Source organism: Scyliorhinus canicula, chromosome 1 (genome assembly GCF_902713615.1).
Source record: "Scyliorhinus canicula chromosome 1, sScyCan1.1, whole genome shotgun sequence".
Classification (NCBI taxonomy): domain Eukaryota; kingdom Metazoa; phylum Chordata; class Chondrichthyes; order Carcharhiniformes; family Scyliorhinidae; genus Scyliorhinus; species Scyliorhinus canicula.
This window is the reverse complement of record NC_052146.1, coordinates 58189358-58209048: the sequence shown is the minus strand read 5'-3', so window position 1 is coordinate 58209048 and position 19691 is coordinate 58189358. Positions and strand designations below refer to the sequence as shown.

Genomic DNA, 19691 nt, shown 5'->3' with positions numbered 1-19691 from the left:
TTATTAATTGTACAAATCAGGATGCAAAGCTCATGGGCTAGATTTGCTTTGGGCGAACGGCTGGAGAATTCAAGTTTCCGACCAAATTGGGGGTGGCGCCGCTTTCGCGATGCTCCGCCCCCTAAAATATACTCTCTGAGTACGCCATGCCATGTATCGACAGCCTCAGGACATTGCCTGAAGTCTGCCCCCTGTTGCTCCACTCCCGACTGGCCGAGTTCCCGATGGCGTGGGTCTCTCATGGTCTCATCCATTGGGAAATTGGTGTGGCGGCTGCGGACTCAGTCCAGCGCCACCATAGTCAGGGGAGGGCCGATCCGCGGGCAGTGGGGCATTATTCGGGGCTGGGGACACTGTGGAGGGGTGGTCCGGGACGCGCGAGCAGGCCAAAAGGGGAGCACTATTTTGGGGGCCGGGTCCGCAGGCTGCGTACATCATGTAGCATGGTGCGACCGCTGCAGGCTGCCGCCGCCGTGCGCATGTGTGGCCACGGACCCAGAAATTCTCCGGGTGCTCTACACTGCCGTTCTACGAACCCCCAGCAAAACGCGCAATCGGTGGCCATTTTGCGCCAGTTCTTGTGGCAGAAAACGCCACCGTTCCCATGCTGGCGTGGGGATATTGCCCCAGAATCCAGCCCCATGTGTGTTTTGGGGAGTACTGGCAAATGAAAACCGTCAGAACTCCAAAGGCATTTGAAGACTAAGCATGGCAAATTCGAGGACAAACTTCATATTTTTCAAAGGATGAAGTGAGAATTTAAATTATCAGCTGAAGTCATTATCGGAAATGCCACATTGAATGACAAAGCAAGTGAAATCGTGAGGACCAAGCAGGCTCATCTGTCACATTAAAGGGAAGCGGAAATGGTAGATCGGTGACGGGGATGTGCTGATAAGTTGCACATCAGGTGGCTCTCCTCCCACAAACCTGAAAATAGGTTCTTTTCACCTGAAATAGCCCGCTAATACAAAGAAAAAACATACCCACGCCTCTACCAGCAACAACATGAATGGAAAATGCCAAACAACAGCCATTCCAGAGGCCACATGGAAACGAGGACCGGAAAAAGTCTGGAGAAACAAACGGCCGAGCTGGCCGACGCACGAGGCAGTGACGCTTGGGCCTCACCACAGCGAGAAGGACCAGCCTGCCGTACAAGGCCAACACCAGGGGATGGGTGGAGGATGTTTCTCACAAGGGAACTGAGAGAACACCGGGAACAGACAAAAATGGATATTCAAGCTGCGGTCAGGGGAGTGGTTGCAGAAGCTCTGGCGACCATGCAGGTGGCCCTAGACAAGTCAGAGAGGTGACTGGAAATGCAGAAAAACACCATTACAGAGCTGGAGAAAGCCGCAACAGATCAGGGCAACCGGATCATCGCCCTTGAAAAAGAAGTGGCAAGGGTGGTCATGACGCAGGGGAGCCTGAAGGGGAAAATCGACAACCAGAAAAATACTTTTCACTGTACTTGGGTAAATGTGACAATAAATCAATCAATCAATCATATCATACTTGGAACAGAAGAAGGAGAATGCAATGGTACTGCAGGAAATGAAACACATTAAGGCAAAACAAAAGCTGTTCTTTGACAGAGTGTTTAGAACTTTGCACCTCTGAGTAGTGATGACATTGTGAGAATAGAAGATTCAGGCAATTGGTTGAGAAAAGCCATTGTAATTGAAGAAATAGCACCTCGTTCCTACAATGTACTGACAGAGGAAGGTTGGTTTGAAGAATAAATCATTGCGCGCTCTTGAAAACCAGGGAAGACTTTCACAACAATGTGATGCATGACAAATCCACGTCAGAATCAACATCAGCTGCAGTGTCAGACACTTCAGCAGTTCCTGAGCATGAGAATGTCATGGAGAACATTGAATCTACAAGTTCAGAGCAGTAAGGTCAAACTTTGAGAAGATCAACCAGAGTCAGAAGAAAACTTGATGGACTCAAATTTATAGATTTGGACTATTTCTGCTTATTATGCTTGCTGCTCTTGTTACATATATATGTATATTTGTTAAACCAGTTTAAAAATTTTAAAGAATACAATTAATACTGTTAGACTCACAAGCTAATAATATCACATGTAAATATACTGATGATAATGTATTAATTTATTCCTTCAAAGGAAAAGGGATGGAGTGATGTCATGGTTGTGTTGTAATTCACTGACTGACCACTAGGAGTCTCATTAGTAAAAAAAAAAGTGAATGTTAAAGTCAGGTGACCTCAGACTGACTAGGGAGCCGAGAGAGGGATTGCTTGTGCATGTTCATATTTGACCTACAGATGGTGTTAATAAGTCACTTGTAGCTTTAACTACAAGTGTTCTTGTAATATAAATCAGGCCATCTGACAAGAACATTACATTCAGGGTATTAGAACAGCCAGATCTCTTCATCCGGAGGAGGGCCGAAGCCCTTGCCTTTGCCTCCCTAAACGCCCGCCGGAGAATCCTGCTCGGCTGGTGATCAGCAGCAACACTCAAAGCTGCAGACTGGCTGTCCGACCTATCGGAATTTCTCCAAATGGAGAAAATTAAATTCGCCATTTGGGGGTCGAAAGAGAGCTTCCACAAAACATGGGAGCCATTCACTAAGTTGTTTCAAGACCTGTTTGCTGCCAACAGTCAATAAGCCAAATGAAGGGAGAGGGCAGCCACTGTATAACAATGAGGGGGGAGGGGGAAGAAGAAGGGGGATGGGGTGAATAAGGAGGCATGAAACCCAACTATGCCCAGCAAATAGCCAAATACACAGCTTTACGCCAACTCAGCTGGAACAGGGCATAAGAGCAGACGAGGGAAGAAGGCACACCAGACAGCCAGAGGGGGAGGGGGATCAGGAAGAAAGGGGGGAGAGGGGAGATTGGGATCCAATTAGAACCAAATGCCGACCAGAAAATGAGAAACAAGAAACTGTAACCATTGTAAATAATGTAAGATAACCAATGTAAGTCACAGAAGTTGACCAATGTATATATATTTCTTTAGCTTTTCTTTTGTTTTCACAATGTATGTTCACGCTTCCATTTGTTCTGTATATTACAAAAAATCCTCAATAAAAACATTTTTAAAAATGGTGGGTCGCAAGGTTCGGGCAGCGTGAGTCGTGAAGGTTGGCCAGTGGGGGTCGCGAAGGCCAGCCCTCATGGGTCCTGAAGGATGGCTGATTGGTAAAAATGGGTCCTTGGCAAAAATGTTTGAAAAGCACTGCTCTCAGATACCCTGACCCCTCTGTAACTCCGAGTTCTGCAACCTCTTTAAATAATATGCTGTTCTTCTATTCCTCCTTCCAAAATGGACAAGTTCACATTTTCCCACATTATACTTCATTCGTTAAATTTTTGCTCACTCAGTCAAGCTATCTTTGCCTCTTTGGGCCGGATTCTCCTGTCCCCAGCCATATGTTTCTTGGCTGCGTGCCATTTGCTGGCGGAGGGATTTACTCTTCCCGTCCCTTATCAATGGGATTTCCCATTGAAGCTACCCCATGCCTCTGAGAAAACTGCAGGTGGAGATACGTTGCCAGCAGGAAAAGAGAATCCCTAAGGCCGGAGAATTCTGGCCAATATGTCCCTTCACAACTTACTTTCTGACTTACTTTTGTGACATCAGCAAATTTAGCAAACATACATCTGGCCCTTCATCCAAGTAATTGATACGAATTGTAAATAGCTGACACACCATTCGTCACATCTTCCAACATTTGATCTGGCACCTTGTTAATTGCTTTCTGGAAATCTATATCCTCATTGTTTTTACTTCCTCGAAAGAATGACAATTAATTCGTCAAACATGATTCCTTTCACAGAACCATCTTGACTTTGCGTGATTGCACTGAGATTTTCTAAGTGCCCTGTGAGAACTTCCTGAATAATAGATTCCAAAGGTTTTCCTGTGATGGATGTTAAGTTAGCTGGCCTGCAGTTTCCTGCTCTCTCTCACTCTCTCTCACTTCTTAAAAAAATTATTTTTATTCAGATTTTTATCAAAACACAATGGGCGCAATTCTCCGCACTCACGACGGTGCGGAGAATAGCGGGGGTCGTAAATTTTTACGGCCACGCTAGTCTGACGCCCTCCCGCTATTCTCCCCCCCCCCACGCCCGACTCCCGACATGAATCGCTGCCGCCGTTTTTTTACGGCGAGCAGCGATTCTCAGCTGGCCGATGGGCCGAAGTCCAAGCCCTTTACGGCCGTTTTTACAAACGGCAAACACACCTGGTCTGGCCGTTCGTAAAAACGGCCGTAAAGTTCGGATCTTGGCAACCATGGCACCGATTGGCACGGCAGTACCACGGCCGTGCCAAGGGTGCCATGGATCGCGGGCAGCGGGTCCGATTCCCGCGCACTCTTTGTCCTTCCGCCGCCCCGCTGTATCAATTCGCGGCGCGGCTGATGGGCATCCCGGCCCGCGCATGCGCGGGTTTCGCGCAAATGCGCGATGACGTCATCCGCGCATGCGCGGGTTGGAGTCTTCCAATCCGCGCATGCGCAGCTAACGTCATGTGACGCGTCAGCCGTCGCAAACTCTGGCAAGCGAGCTTAACAAAATTCGTTAAGCCCGCGATGCCGGAGTTCACGGCCTCGGCATGCTAGCCCCGACCAGAATCGGTTCCTGGTCGGGGGGGGGGGGGGGAGGCTGGCGTCAAACCCGCCCGTTTTTGACGCCAGCGTTACGATTTCTCCCTGTTTGGGAGAATCGCGCCCAATTTTTTTACATAGCCATTAACAACATTTAACAAAATAAGGTGAACGTTAACATTATATTAAAAAAAGGAGCAAGAATATGCAGCATTTCCCCCCAGGGGCTGGTTTAGCTCACTGGGCTAAATCGCTGGCTTTTAAAGCAGGCCAGCAGCACGGTTCGATTCCCGTACCAGCCTCCCCGGACAGGCGCCGGAATGTGGCGACTAGGGGCTTTTCATTGAAGTCTACTTGTGACAATAAGCGATTTTCATTTTCATTTCATTTCACTTCTCCACACTCGGGGGTTTCGAGTTCCTCCACATTAGAAGGATCTGTCGCCGGGCTACCAGGGAGGCAAAGGCCAACACCTCGGCCTCTTCCGCTTCCTGAACTCCTGGATCGTCTGACACATCAAAGATCGCTATCTCTGGATTCGGCACCACCCGTGTGCTTAAGATCTTGGACATTGCCTTCTTGAACAGAGGAGTCACATTCCCTATTTTCCAATCTCATTAAACCTTTCCAGAATCTAGGGAATTTTGGAAAATTAAAACCACTGAACCTACTATCTCAGCAGCCACTTATTTTTAGACCCTAGGATGAAAGTCCATCGGGAACTGGGGACTTTTCAGCTTTTAGTTACAATGATTTCCTCAGTACCCTTTCCTGGCCATGGTAATTGTTTTAAGTTGCCCCCTTTCACCTCCCGATTCACAATTATTTTGCTAATGTTATTTGTATCTTCTACAGTGAGGACAGGCACAAACTATCTGTTCAGTTAATCTGTCATTTCCTTATTTTCCATTATTAACTTCCCATTCTCACTTTACTTATTCTTTTCCTTTTTAAATATCTGTAAAAAAAATTCGTATCTCTTTTATATTTCCAGCGAACTGTTTCTTGTACTCTAATTGCTCCCTCTTTATTAATCTTTTAGTCATTCTTTGCTTTTCTTTACATTCTGTCCAATCTTCTGATCAACGTTTTTTTTCTATTTGATATTCCTTCCCTTGAACTCACTGAAATGTATCTTTTCTGAGTACTCTGAAATATCACCTTAAATGTCTGCCACCACAACTCTACTGATGTATCTATTAACCTAATTTCCCACTTCACTTTAGCCAGCTCTGTGCCCTAATAACTGCCCTTAAAATGCCAGTCTTAGATCTCCTCTCTCCCTCAAACTAACTGTGAAGCAGTGATCACCTTCACTGAGAGGTCAAAATAAAAGCAAGCTCGGTATTGGCTCAGGAATTGTATTTTCTGCCAATAGGTGAGATATTACCTCAGTTTAGTCATATATTGGGTAATTAGCAATGATGGCAGGAATTCTCTGGTCACTGCGATTCAATTTCCCCGCTGACAACGCAGCCCCGCCAGCGAGTTTTGTGGCAGCATGGGGTGGTTACAATGGAAATCCCATTGACAATCAGCAGGAAGATAAAATCCCGCCGCTAGTGAATGTCATGCGGCAGAGGGACATGTGGCTGACAGACTGGAGTATCCCGCCCGATGTTTCAATTTCACTCACTTTTTTTCTGGCGAATTTGAATTAGGATGTCTCAATTCCATCAGGGCAGATGCAAATTTCTAGAAGAATGAGATGAGAGAGTTACACTTCCATTTTAAAGAACCATTTATTTACAAGGACACAATGCAATAATTGCATCCGTGTGCTTCATCATATCACTTCTGCATTATGACGAGAATGATCACAGACTTTTCATAAAGGCAGTGTTGCTTTAAATGACATGAAAGCAATATTTTTATTATTGAGAAACCAAGCTGAATGGAAATAGAAATGGGAGCTGGGGTAGGCCATTTGGCTCTTTGGCCCTGCTCCACCAATCAGCAAGATCGTGGCTGATCCTCTATCCCAACACCATACTCCAGCATTCCCCCCATACCCCTTGATTTGGTATGGTCCACAAGACAGAACACGAGAAAGAAAAATACCCCAGGAATTGTTTTGAATTTTCAAAATGGAGTCAGCAGTCAGACTGCAAGGTAGGAAAGGAAAAATATGATGCTAATTAAACTATGAAAAGTTATACAAATAATACATTGCTTACTGTTGATAGAAGACAGGTGTGAGCAAGACCTCAAGCCCAGGAAGTGTTGCTGAAGCGAGATATACCAGTACCTCTGCCTCTGATTTAGAGGTGTTTTGGGAGTGCTAACATGGCTAATTGAGGTGATTGACACAAAAGATATGGGGCGGGATTCTCTATCCCGCCACACTCGTTTTCAGGTGCGACATGCCCCCCGCCGGCAAAGGGATTCTCCATCCTGGCAGCCAGCCACTGGGGCTTTCCATTGTGGGCACCCACATGCCATCGGGAAATCTATGGACATGAGTCGCTGCTGGCGAAATGGAGGATACCGCCGACGGAGAATTCAGTCCATGATTTCTCCTAGCCCATACAGCCCTAGGGTTGACCAATAGAATGAGGAAGTGTTTTTGGAAATGGAGACTATATAAGATGGTAGCCCAGATTTTTGCCATGATGCAGAGCCTTTCCATCTTGACGAAAATGGTGGAGCTGCTGGAAAACCATAAGTCCCACCCCCACACTTTCCATTTTCACAGTGGCGGGAATGATGAAAGGTTGTTTTTTATGCATGCTCAGTTTACGTATGCAGGGTCATTTAAATCATCATCTGTTCCCACTGAAGGCAGATATTGTTAACCCAGGAGTGTCAAAACCAAAATGTGCAGAATAGGCCGAGGTCGAAAATTTGTGGATTCATCTGGATTGCCGGGTACCCATTTAGAGGTAGGGTACTCCTTTGGGGAGGCCAGGTGCCCTTCGGGAGAGGTCAGGTGCCCTTTAGAGGAGGTCAGGTGCTCTTTTGGGGGAGGTTGGATGTCCTTTAGAAGTTTTCAAAGTAGGCATGAATGTATATAAAGAGTCCATAAACTCATAAACTGTCAAGCTCATTGGAACTGTCAACATATCTGTCAAAACTAATGGTCAAAACTGTTAAAAACATCTGTCAAGTGGACCTGTCAAAGTCTAAAGAGGAACTGTCAAAAACACGTGTCGAAAGCGTTAAGATCACCTGTCAAAACTGTCAAGTGGACTGCGAAGAGGACATGTCAAAGTTGTCCAGAGAAATGTCAAAACCACTGTCAAAAGGTGCTGTCAAGTGCCTAAGGCATTTAAAAATCCTGCCATTTAAATCTTTGAAAACATTGTCTGCAGGGCGTTAAAAAAAAATATTGCTTGTTATTTCATTCTATCTGTTGGCATGCATCTCCAGGTTTCCTTTACGGGATCAATGCTGCATGTTGCTTTTACAACTATCCATTTCACAGTAGCATGCCTGTCATTTCACAGTTTGATTCAGTGGTTATCGACTTTTTGAAGTTGACTTTTCGACTCGAATGCCTAAGGATTGTGCACTTGAATTATTTAAAAAAAAATTTAAAGTCCCAAATTTGGTTTTTTCCAATTAATGGGCAATTTAATGTGGCCAATTCACCTATCCTGCACATCTTTGGGTGGTGGGGATGAGACCCACACAAACATGGGGAGAATGTGCAACTCCAAACAGATGGTGACCTGGGGCCAGGATTGAACATAGGTCCTCAGTACCGTGAAACAGCAGTGCGAACCACTGCACCACCGTGCCACCCCGTGCACTTGAATGATATGTTTTTTCTTAAAAGGTCCACTTGACAGGTATTTTTAACAATTTTGACCATTGATTTTGACAGATCTCTTGACAGATCTATTGACAGTTCCAATGAGCTTGACAGTTAATGAATTTATGTACAGTCATGCCTACTTTTAAAACTTCAAAAGAACACCCAACCTCCCCAAAGGGACACCTGACCTCCCCCAAACGACACTTGACCTCCCCTAGTTGAAGGAGGTAAATGTAATATACAGTTTTTTATGAATGGGAGTATTTTTTCAATATAGTGAAGTCTACAATAGACACTTAGAATTTTACTTCATACAACTTAATTTTATTTAATCACTGCATGGGTCCTGAGGTATACTTATGATGGATACTGAGTGGGTTGGCATGGAGGGTGCAAGAGGTAAAGGGTGGGGGGGGGAATGAGATGGCACTAAGTTGGCAGAGGGGTTATAAAGGGCCAAGGGAATGGGTCCAAGAGCATAGATTCATAGATAGACTATGAAGGGCTCTGGGATTGGTGCATCTCCAACAGAGCGACTGAAAGATTCTTGGTTAAGATTACACAGCCACACTAGCCAGATACAGGATGATATAAGGGGTGACTTTGAGCCCGCATTAGCCATGCAGGCGGGGGAAGAGCCCCTGAAAACTCCGTAATGTGGGCTGGGAGTCGTCAGGCTGCAGTGATGATCAGAACACCCTTTAAAGCTGGCGCCCAATCTCAGTGGAGCTGGTTGTCGCCATAGTGATGGTGTAAACCATGCCCATTCATTTTCTTTTCCTGCAAGAGACTCAATATTTGCGAGAAAACTGATCTGTGCAACTGGAGAATTCCGGGTCAGTTTTCAGTTCGAATCTGATACCCTGTGACATTCTGCTAAGGTTCTGGCCCATAGCTGCAAACGTTTCACCATGATCAAAAAAAGGAGAGATTTGACACAGCTGGTTCCAGATACAGCTACCAATCTAAATGATGAATTAACCAAGGAGTGGATGATCCATGTTGAATGAATAGGGTTCGGGTTAGGATTCATCACTCTGGTATCTTGGTATTTAATGCCACTTCCCAAAAGCAAGCAAATCAGCCGGTTCATTCATACCAGCCCTTAATGACATGGTTATACAAGCTCTAGAAACGCTGTTAACTTTGAATTTACTTATCGACTGGTTATCTCAACCTATTAATATGTCAGCGATCTGAGAAGTCTAATTTTAGGCTCATAAAACGGTGCGATTGTTATTGCTATTTTGCAGATTTGCATATTAGAGTGCGACAGCTAGTCCTACTCTAATATGCAGTTTCTTGAGGTACCTGAGGCATTAGGATCTATCTGCTTTGACTCGGAGACCTCGGACAAGCGTTGTTCAGTATTGGTCTCCATCTGGGTGCCAGCCTGGCACTGCTGATGGTGGGAAACAAGTCTGTGTCTTGTTCTGCCACCCTACCACTGTCTGTCTAGGGGCTGGTTTTGCACAGGGCTAAATTGCTGGCTTTGAAAGCAGATCAAGGCAGACCAGCAGCACGGTTCAATTCCTGTACTAGCCTCCCCGCACAGGCGCAGGAATGTGGCAACCAGGAGCTTTTCACAGCAACTTAATTTGAAGCCTACTTGTGACAATAAGCGATTTTCATTTCATTTCCAAGGTGCCTGACTGGCAGGGGCACTGTGATGGTACCAGGTTGGCACTACTTATTCATTCAAGTGGAAAGTGGCTTTTCCACCAGTAATGGCATCCATTCGTGTTGCAGTCAAATTGAGCATAGGGATTGCCGCAGGGCTTTTGCATTCATGTGTTGTAACACCCCATTGGGTTGAATGCATAAGTCACACTGCAGGACACTTCGTCATTGAAAACACACAAAAAAGGCACATATGTTCGATATTTTGATACTTCTTCAGAATTTTAAAAAAGAATGTTAGTTGACACATGCACTGTGTTGGCTCACCTGATGCTCAGGTTCTGCCAGCAATAAGGAAAACTAGAGTCAAATGTTTACATTTTGATTTCTGCTGATCTTAAAATTTATTGCTAGCCTTTTGGAAACACACTTAAGTGACTTTTATTTATTTCATACTTCTCCATTCTCAGGTGGGTCACCATTGCCAAAAGTGCTTGTAACTACCAACACCAGTGCCTCGTGCTCCAGATGCACAATGTCATATTCTTCCATGGCCACAACCTGCAAAAGAAATGGAATTTAGGCAGTTACACCAAACTTTAGCTCCATTCTTCTCCAGATTGAACTAATTTGCCTCCACATCCAAATCTGTACTTTATTTATAAAACACCACCTTTAACCGTCATTTGCCAATAGTTGGAAATAATTAATAAAACTACAGATTCTCAATGCCACCTCTTCAATTTGTAAGTTAAAAACATAGGCAGCAATAAACAATGCACATCATTTAAGAATCTTTCATGAAAACGATTATCTGAGTTCTGTATCCGCTGCATGATATAAATTAAAGAATTCCTACACTTTACAATCAAATATTTAATTTCCTGACAATTCTGGGTGATGTGCTTCCCTGCTTAATAGCTAGTTGTGTCTAGTTTGCACTTTCAGTTTCACCATAGTTAGTCATAATATTCTTAGTTTAAGGAATTGTTAATAATAATCCTGCAGTAACATTGCACGATTTTGTGGGAAATCAAGGCATTGTCTGATAATGTGCAATGGATGATAGTGAGATGACAGACCACTTTCCACTGATTCTTCATTATGTTGACTTCAATGGATATGAAAATCAAAAGGGCAGTAGAACAAGACACAGACTTGTTTCCCACCACCAGCCAAAGCCAAAACTCCCACTATCATGCATTACCCCTCCTCACCTTCCCCACGCACCCCCCTCCCCCATCCCATTCACCCACGCACAGCCATTTGTGCTTCTTTCACATCCATGCGCAAATGGCAGAATAACCATAAGCACATCACTTCAGTATTGAGCAGGTAGCCGAGTGCCTCATTAGCCCCCTGTATTGGTCAACAGCATCTGGTGACATTTTACTTTCAGCTGAAAAGAATCCTGGTTATGTGAACCAAGGGTCAAATGTCCCAAGGTGACTTTCTCTGGCATTACAGGGGTCACTGGTAATGAGATGTTGCTAAATCAATCCGGGTACCTCTATTGCTTTGGGTAGCGGTCTCAGTGCTCTGCTTTCCCCTGGATAGAAGATTGTGCAAATGAACTAGTCTGAATTTGATGCTGTCCACTTGAGCTACTGAAAAACAGGTATTTACTTCCATCACAGTGAAGTAAACAAAAGGCTTGTGCATATGTTTATCATTCCTAAAGGGGAGATGAGGAAAGGATCACTGAAGAGAGTGTTGAGACTACTAGAAAACTGGACAGGTTGGAGTACAAGATTCTGAAGACAATGACCCTGATTTTCTTCCTTTAATTTACATTGAGGAAATTCAACAGATTCCTATTCAGCCACTGCAGTTCTTTGATATTCACTGCACTGTTGAATCCAAACACAGTCATGAAAATCTCCCCAATTATTGTGACATATCATTGTGAAATAACTTAAATGAATACAATGAAAACAAACTTATTTTTCACCTTTGCATCAAAGGCGTGCTTAAAGATTTCACACAATGTTTTTGCGTAATCTTGGGACTTTCCAGTTTCTGTGGCATACAAGATGGTGGCGTTTACTCTTTTGGCCATTACGTGTGCCATTAACTTAGCAGAGAATTTCACCGCCCTTTTCAAAACAAAAATGCCAGAGTATTAGGACTGGATGTCTTCAATCTGCAAATAATGACAACATACTATAACAGGCATTTTGGAGGAGGATCCTAGGAGGCAGCCACCCACCCCTTCTTTAAGCTATAGATTCAGGTGCAAGTTCTGGCAAGTTCCGTCTGGCATAAATTCTGGTCTGTCAAGTATCAAGGTGCGAGTTTGCATGGCTTAACTGTTTCTCTATGTAACTGCGATTCTGAAAGGACAAGTCGGTTTTATCTTGGGCAAACACATAGGAGCCAGCGATGCCTGGCCCAATGGCTCGTTTTCCCAATAATGCTTGGGATTATTAATGTTGTAGTGCATGCTTAAAGTTGTGCAGAGGCAATGTTTTATTAAACTTTAAAGAACAATGTGTATAATCGTCATCCTAGAGTACTTAAGGAAGTGGCCCTAGAAACAACAGATCCAATGGTGGCCACTTTCCAAATTTCTTTGGACTCTGGAATGGTTCCTACAGATTGGAGGGTGGCGAATGTAACCCCGCTATTCATAAAGGGAGGGAGAGAGAAAACAGGGAACTATAGACCAGTGAGCCTAACATCAGTTGGAGGGAAGTTGCTGGAGTCCATTATCAAGGATATTATAGCACAGCATTTGGCAAGCAGTAGTGTAATCAGACAAAGTCAGCCTGGATTTACAAAAGGAAAATCATGCTTCACAAATCTACTAGAATCCTTTGAAGATGTAACTATTAGAGTTGACCAGGGAGAAACGCTGGATGTGGTTTATTTAGATTTTCTGAAGGCTTTCAACAAGGTCGCACATAGCAGGTTAATTTGTAAAGTTAAAGCGCATGTGATTACGGTTGTGTCTTGAGATGGGTAGAAAGCTGGTTAGCAGATAGGAAGCAAAAAGTTGGAATCAATTAGTCTTTTTCTGATTGACAGACAGTGACTAGTGGGGTACTGCAGGGATCTGTGCTAGGACCCTAAATGCTCACATTATATATTAACAATTTGGACAAGGGAACTAAATGTATTATCTTCAAATCTGCATATGATACAAAGTTGGGGGGAGGGTGAGCTGAGAGGAGGATGCAGAGGTGCTTCAGCGGGATTTGGACAGGCTGAGTGAGTGGACACATACATGTCAGATGCAGTATAATGTGGACAAATATGAAGTTATCCGCTTTGCTAGCAAAAATATGAAGGCAGAATATTATTTGAATGGGTGTAAATTGAAAGACGTGGGGTGGGATTCTCCGACCACCCCCCCCCCCCCCCCCACCCCCCCCCCCCCCCCCGCCGGGTCAGAGAATCGCTTGGGGGGGGGTGGCGTGAATCCTGCCCCCGCCGGCTGCCGAATTCTCCGGCGCCGGGGTTTTGGTGGGGGCAGGAATCGTGCCGCGCCGGTTGGTGGCCGCTAGCAGCGGCCCCCCTGGCGATTCTCCGGCCTGCGATGGGTCGAGTGGCCATCCACTTTTGGCGGGTCCTGCTGGCGTAAATCACAACAGGTCCTTACCGGCGGCACCTGGCTACACGGGCAGCCTGCAGAGTCCTTGGGGGGTGGGGGGGATCTGGCCCCCGGGGTGCCCCCACGGTGGCTAGGCCCGCGATCGGGGCCCACCGATCCGTGGGTGGGCCTGTGCCATGGGGGCATTCTTTCCCTCCACCCCAGCTGCTGTCAACCTCCGCCATGGCTGGTGCGGAGAAGAACCGTCCTGCACATGTGCTGGGATGGCGGAGGCTCTTCGGCGCCGGTTGATGTGGCGCCAAGCCCTACTGTGCCGGCTGGCGCAGTGCCAAACACTCCGGCACCAGCCTAGCCCCTGAAGGTGCGGAGGATTCCACACCTTCAGGGCGGCCCGACGCTGGAGTGGTTCACGTCACTCCTCGGTGCTGGAGTGCCCCCTTCCCCCAAGCCGGTTCGCGGAGAATCCCGCCTGTGGATACTCAGCAGGGCCTTGGTGTCCTCATGCATCAGTCGCTGAAAGTAAGCACGCAGGTACAGCAGGAAGTAGAGAAGGCAAATGGTATGTTAGTATAGAGGATTTGAGTCTAGGAATACAGATGTTTTACTGCAATTGCATAGGGCATTGGTGAGTATTGTGTGCAGTTTTGGTGACCTTATATGAGGAAGGATGTTCTTGCAAGAAAGCAGTGCAGCAAAGGTTTACCGGGCTGATTCCTGAGATGGCGGGACTGTTATATGAGAAGAGACTAAGTCGGTTAGGATTATATTCATTGGAGTTTAGAAGAGTGAGAGGTGATTGAATAGAAACTTACAAAATTCTAACAGGATTATAACGGGTAGATTCGGAAAGAATGTTCCCGATGGTGGGTGTGTCCAGAACTAGGGGTCATAGTTTCAGGATAAGGGGTAACCTTTTAGGATTGAGGTGAGGAGAAATTTCTTCACCCAGAGAGTGGTGAATCTGTGGAATTCAGTACCACAGAAAGTAGCTGAGGACAAAACATTGTGTAATGAAATTAAATGAAAATCGCTTATTGTCACAAGTACGCTTCAAATGAAGTTATTGTGAAAAGCCCCTAGTCGCCACATTACGATGCCTGTTCAAGGAGGCTGGTACGGGAATTGAACCGTGCTACTGACCTGCCTAGGTCTGCTTTAAAAGCCAGCTATTTAGCCCAGTGTGCTAAACCTAATTTCAAGAAGCAATTAGATATAGCTCTTGGGGATAAAGGGATCAAGGGATATTGGGGAAGTTGGAATCAGGGTATTGAACATGATCACCCATGATCATAATGACTGACAGAGCAGGTGCAAAGGGCTGAATGGCCTCCTCCTGATTCTATTTTCTATGTACGCATGTTTCTATGCAATAGCAAAATTACTTCATATTATGAGGAAAAGATTAAATAACTTCTCCAAACTTCCGGCCTAAGTATATTAATAGGCTACCAGAAGTCTTTAAATACGGTAATGCCACTTGCTTTCCTTTTAACTCAAGGGCCAGAAGTTTACAGCCTCTGGTTTTAAATTAAAAATAACCAAGAAAATATATTTAAGAAAAAGCAACCAAATGTATAACAATGATATATTCACACCCCACCCATTAAACGGGGAAATAATAAAAAGTATCGGAAACAAAAAATCTAAACTATCCTTTTTAAATGATTTAAGCGATCTTTTGTCATGTGGCTCTCACCACCTGTGTGAGCATTAATATAAACGTTCTCTTCCAGGTTTCAAACCAATTCCTTAAGAAATTTCAGCCACACGTCTTCCTTCTCAGTTATGTTCAAGTGAACTCTTCAATTCAAAGAACATTTATATTGCAGAAAGAGTTCCCAGGATTTTCTGGATTTTGAATAATCACCCACTCAAATTTAAAAGGGAGATATCTCAGTCATACACCATTATTTAATTTTGAATCATTCCTCTCTCAAAGCTAATGGAACTTGCAAACACTATTGTGGTTCAACCTTGGACCAAGATTCTAGCTGTCACTAGTTCAATTCACACAGCTAATGGCTGGATGTAAAGGCACAGCCACCAAACAAAAACAAGTCAGAAATCATTATGTTTTCATAGTCCCAAATGGTTAGCATGTACTGAAGTATAACTGTTAAAACCAACGGAACTATTGTGCTACATTTTGAGCAATGTGTGGCTCCTATAAACTATGGCGCGTTGAATGAAATAAACTTACTTTGCTAGCTCTTTAAATCCAATGGCTCGCTTTTTGGATGGAGTTCCATTAGCTCCTTTCCACTCATGACTCAACCAGGGATCTGTCTGCATTGGAAACAGAAGTTAACACAGCTGATCTACAAACATGACGTGATGCACACATTATAGCCAGAAACATGGGATTTTGATTCTGAGACTATTTCTCAGGGCGAGAACTCACAGGCACCATATTTTAAGTTTGCAAAAGGCATCTCAATTAGCTTTCATTCTGGCAGCAGAACAATTCTACTGGCATTACTGACAGGCAATGTCCAATTGATTTTCAATCAGGTCACTGTGGAAAAATTACTTTTGAGGTGGCATTATACATATTGTTGTCTGGACTAACATTGAAAACAGTGCCTTTTTACTCTGTTGTTGAGTACTTGCATGATGTAAGATGATATGGAAACTTCACCAAAACACGATGGGTGTTAATAAGGCATGATTTGTCAAGTGTGAAGTGTGACTTGGTTTACTTAATTTGTCTTAACCAACATATGCTTTCTAGATCACCACCAATGCTTTCTATAATTAAATTTAACAATGATTAAGGATGTTCTCAGCTTCCTATCACATTCTACACCTGCCTAAAATTCTTCCTCTCTGCCTGCACATGGAGCCAATGATGTACATCAGTTACCAACCGATAAGTTGGCACAGTTATTACTCAGACTGTTTTATTAAATTGTGCAAGGCTATGTGTAATAACCAGCATGTGACACACGGTGTGGGGATGATTGTTTTCTCCTTGCTGTTCAAGGAGTTCGAGCTCCCCTGCTAGGGGCAGGCTAGTTTACCTGTACTTGTACAAAAGTTCAGCCAGTGTGGAATAGACTGCCAAAGACCGGGTGAGATTTAACTGGGTCTCATGTGTATACTTGTTGTTTAAATAAATGTCTTTTACTCTTACACGGTGGACTCCCCGTGCCTTAAATATGGTTGCAAAATAATTTCCTGCTGTACTTTTCCATTTCAGATTACAGCCTGATGTTTTGGAGATTTTCCAATGTCTTTAACACCACCAAAACAGATTAACTGGTTATTTAATACATCACTGCTTGTTGGAATTCGTCATACATTATGATCATTACATTTACAAAATAAGAGCGTCTACATTGTAAAAGAAAGGTATTTCATTAGCCTTTTACGAAATGCTGGGGACATGAAAGGTTCAATGTAATAGTGTGTGCATGGGTTTCCTCCGGGTGCTCCGGTTTCCTCCCACTGTCCAAAGATGTGCGGGTTAGGTGGATTGGCCATGCTAAATTGCCCGTAGTGTAAGGTTAATGGGGGGATTGTTGGGTTACGGGTATACGGGTTACGTGGGTTAAGTGGGGTGAGCATTGCTCGGCACAACATCGAGGGCCGAAGGGCCTGTTCTGTGCTGTACTGTTCTATGTTCTATGTTTCTCACATTATTCCATTGTTAAAAATATGGCTGGAATTCCACGGCCATTGTTATTCTCTTTTCCCGCTAGCATGGGGTAATGTCAATGGGAAATCTCAATGACAAGCGGCGGGAAGAGATAATCCCACCGCCAGCGGAGGGCGCTACCTTGAAACACCCAGGGCGCGATTCTCCGCCCCCCACGACGGGTCGGAGAATAGCGGGAGGGCCTTCCCGACATTTTTCCCGCCCTCCCGCTATTCTCCCCCCCCCCCCCCCCCCCCCCCCCCCCCCAACTCCCGACACGAATCGCTGCCGCCGTTTTTTTACGGCCGGCAGCGATTGACAGCTGATAGATGGGCCGAAGTCCCAGCCCTTTACGCTGTTTTTACGAACGGCAAACACACCTGGTCTGGCCGTTCGTAAAAACGGCGGGAACAACTCGCTTTTTATAACCATGGCACCGATTGGCACGGCAGTACCACGGCCGTGCCAAGGGTGCCATGGGCCCGCGATCGGTGCCCACCGATCGCGGGCAGCGGGCCCGATGCCCGCGCACTATTTCTCCTTCCGCCGCCCCGCAGTATCCATTCGCGGGGCGGCTGAGGGGCATCCCGGCCCGCGCATGCGCGGGTTTCACGCAAATACGCGATGACGTCATCCGCGCATGCGCGGGTTGGAGTCTTCCAATCCGCGCATGCGCGGCTGATGTCATATGACGCGTCAGCCGGCGCTAACTCCGGCAAGCGGGCTTAACGAAATTCGATAAGCCCGTGATGCCGGAGCTTACGGCGTCGGGCTGCTAGCCCCGACCGGGGACCAGAATCGGTTCCCGGTCGGGAAGGGGCGCGCTGGCGTCAAACCCGCCCGGGTTTGACGCCAGCCTTACGATTTCTCCCGTTTTGGGAGAATCACGCCCACGGTTGGGGGACCAGAGAATCCTGCCCAATGTCTAACTAGTAAATTATTTACAAGTTTTAAAAGAAAAATAATTCAACTACAAATGTGACTCTGTAATTTGTGCAATTATGCTTGCTTTAGTTCCTCTCTTGAATGAAGTCATCTGGATCATGTAGCTTGGCAGTTGACCGATTTATGCTCCTCAAACCACTTAAATTCAATGATACAAATTATTGAAGGACATTGTAGAATGTGCTTCTTTTACCTGTGCCACAGTATATAAATTGCAAAACGTGGCTATTGAGAAAACACAGCTCTGAGCAACAATTAACTATAAACCGGTTCAGCAGCTCCAACAACATGAAATCTATTCATTAATCTTCTCTTCCAAATATGTCAGTCTCTGTTTTTTTCCTATGGTGATCTAATAATAGTATCTGAAAGCCTTCTCATAAGTTCCATTCACTGTGGTTAGTACTTTCAAGTATCAACACGCCTTTGTCAGTTCCCCAGATTTAAACAGACCTTTCCTGGAATCATATCTCCAAACTTATTGGCAGATGTCTATTCAATGCTAACACGCAGGATTTGGACCACCCTGAGAACTGAAAATGGAAAGCAGCTGCATTTAGTTCGGCACTTGAGGCTTTCCCATCTTGACAATGGTAAAATGAGTCCCGTTTGATTTTCATGTCATTGGGATATTTTATAGAATCCCTACAGTGTAGAAGGAGATCAATCGGCCCATTGTGTCTGTACCGACTCTCTGAAAGAGTACTCCACCTAAACTCACTCCCCATCCCTATCCCAACAATCCCTTAACCTACCTGACAGATCTTCTTTGGACACTAAGGGGCAATTTTTCATGGTCAATCCACCTAAACTGCATATCTTTGGACCGTGGAAGGAAACTGGAACACCCAGAGGAAACCCATGCAGACATGGGGAGAACGTGCAAACGCCTCACAGTCACTCCAGGCCGGAATTGAATCTGGGTCCCTGGTGCTATGAGGCACCACCATGCTGCCCATATAGGTGAGTAATGCATTCATCGTAAAGAATATATACTCTAAATTGCAGAACATCAAGAATTGCTGATCAAGAACTCGGAAGTAAAAGGTAAACTTAACTAATTGGTTCAAAACTAAGCTGGAAAAAACAGGCAAAGGAAATTACATTCTTCTCAATAGCTTACCTGATAATCAAATGATGGATTTAACTGATAGTTTAACATCTCTTGATGGAACACAGGTGTGATGCTTCCTGACATTGGGGGAACAATCCACACCCAGTCTGCAGGACACCCTCCTCGGCACCTATATTCATTCTCCATGTGTTTCATGAAGGATTCTGTTGCAGAATGGTGATCCACAATTGTCACTTTATCAACCTAAATAGGGAGAAAAAACTTTCAATAAGTCCGTAATCTGTGTATATAGTTGCAAAGAAATGGCATTATAGGAAGCGTGTACTTACCTGAAAGCTGTGCAGGACGGCAATATTTATTTCAACTAATGCTTTATCTTTCCAAAGGGAAGATGTCTTTCCAGTGTCAAGTCCCATTTGTTTTCCTACGTTCTGTAAGATGATCACATGCCAATAATTTAATAACATATTCCTGTTAACATCCAATGAAACATTAGCAATTGGACAGGG

At 44.9% G+C, this 19691-nt stretch overlaps 1 protein-coding gene across 7 annotated transcripts in view; it reads right to left on the bottom strand.

Annotated features, from left to right (window-relative positions):
- The window catches only part of nos1 (nitric oxide synthase 1 (neuronal)), a 190913-nt gene that overhangs the window by 44789 nt on the left and 126433 nt on the right, over window positions 1–19691 (bottom strand). For all 7 annotated transcript variants that reach the window (XM_038791167.1, XM_038791176.1, XM_038791160.1 and 4 more), the window contains exons 11-16: window positions 19512–19613; window positions 19231–19425; window positions 15726–15811; window positions 11924–12068; window positions 10429–10533; window positions 6232–6290 (exon numbers count right to left, since the gene is read on the bottom strand). In XM_038791167.1, the coding sequence (XP_038647095.1) occupies window positions 6232–6290; window positions 10429–10533; window positions 11924–12068; window positions 15726–15811; window positions 19231–19425; window positions 19512–19613 (692 nt within the window). The remainder of the gene's footprint in view (window positions 1–6231; window positions 6291–10428; window positions 10534–11923; window positions 12069–15725; window positions 15812–19230; window positions 19426–19511; window positions 19614–19691) is intronic.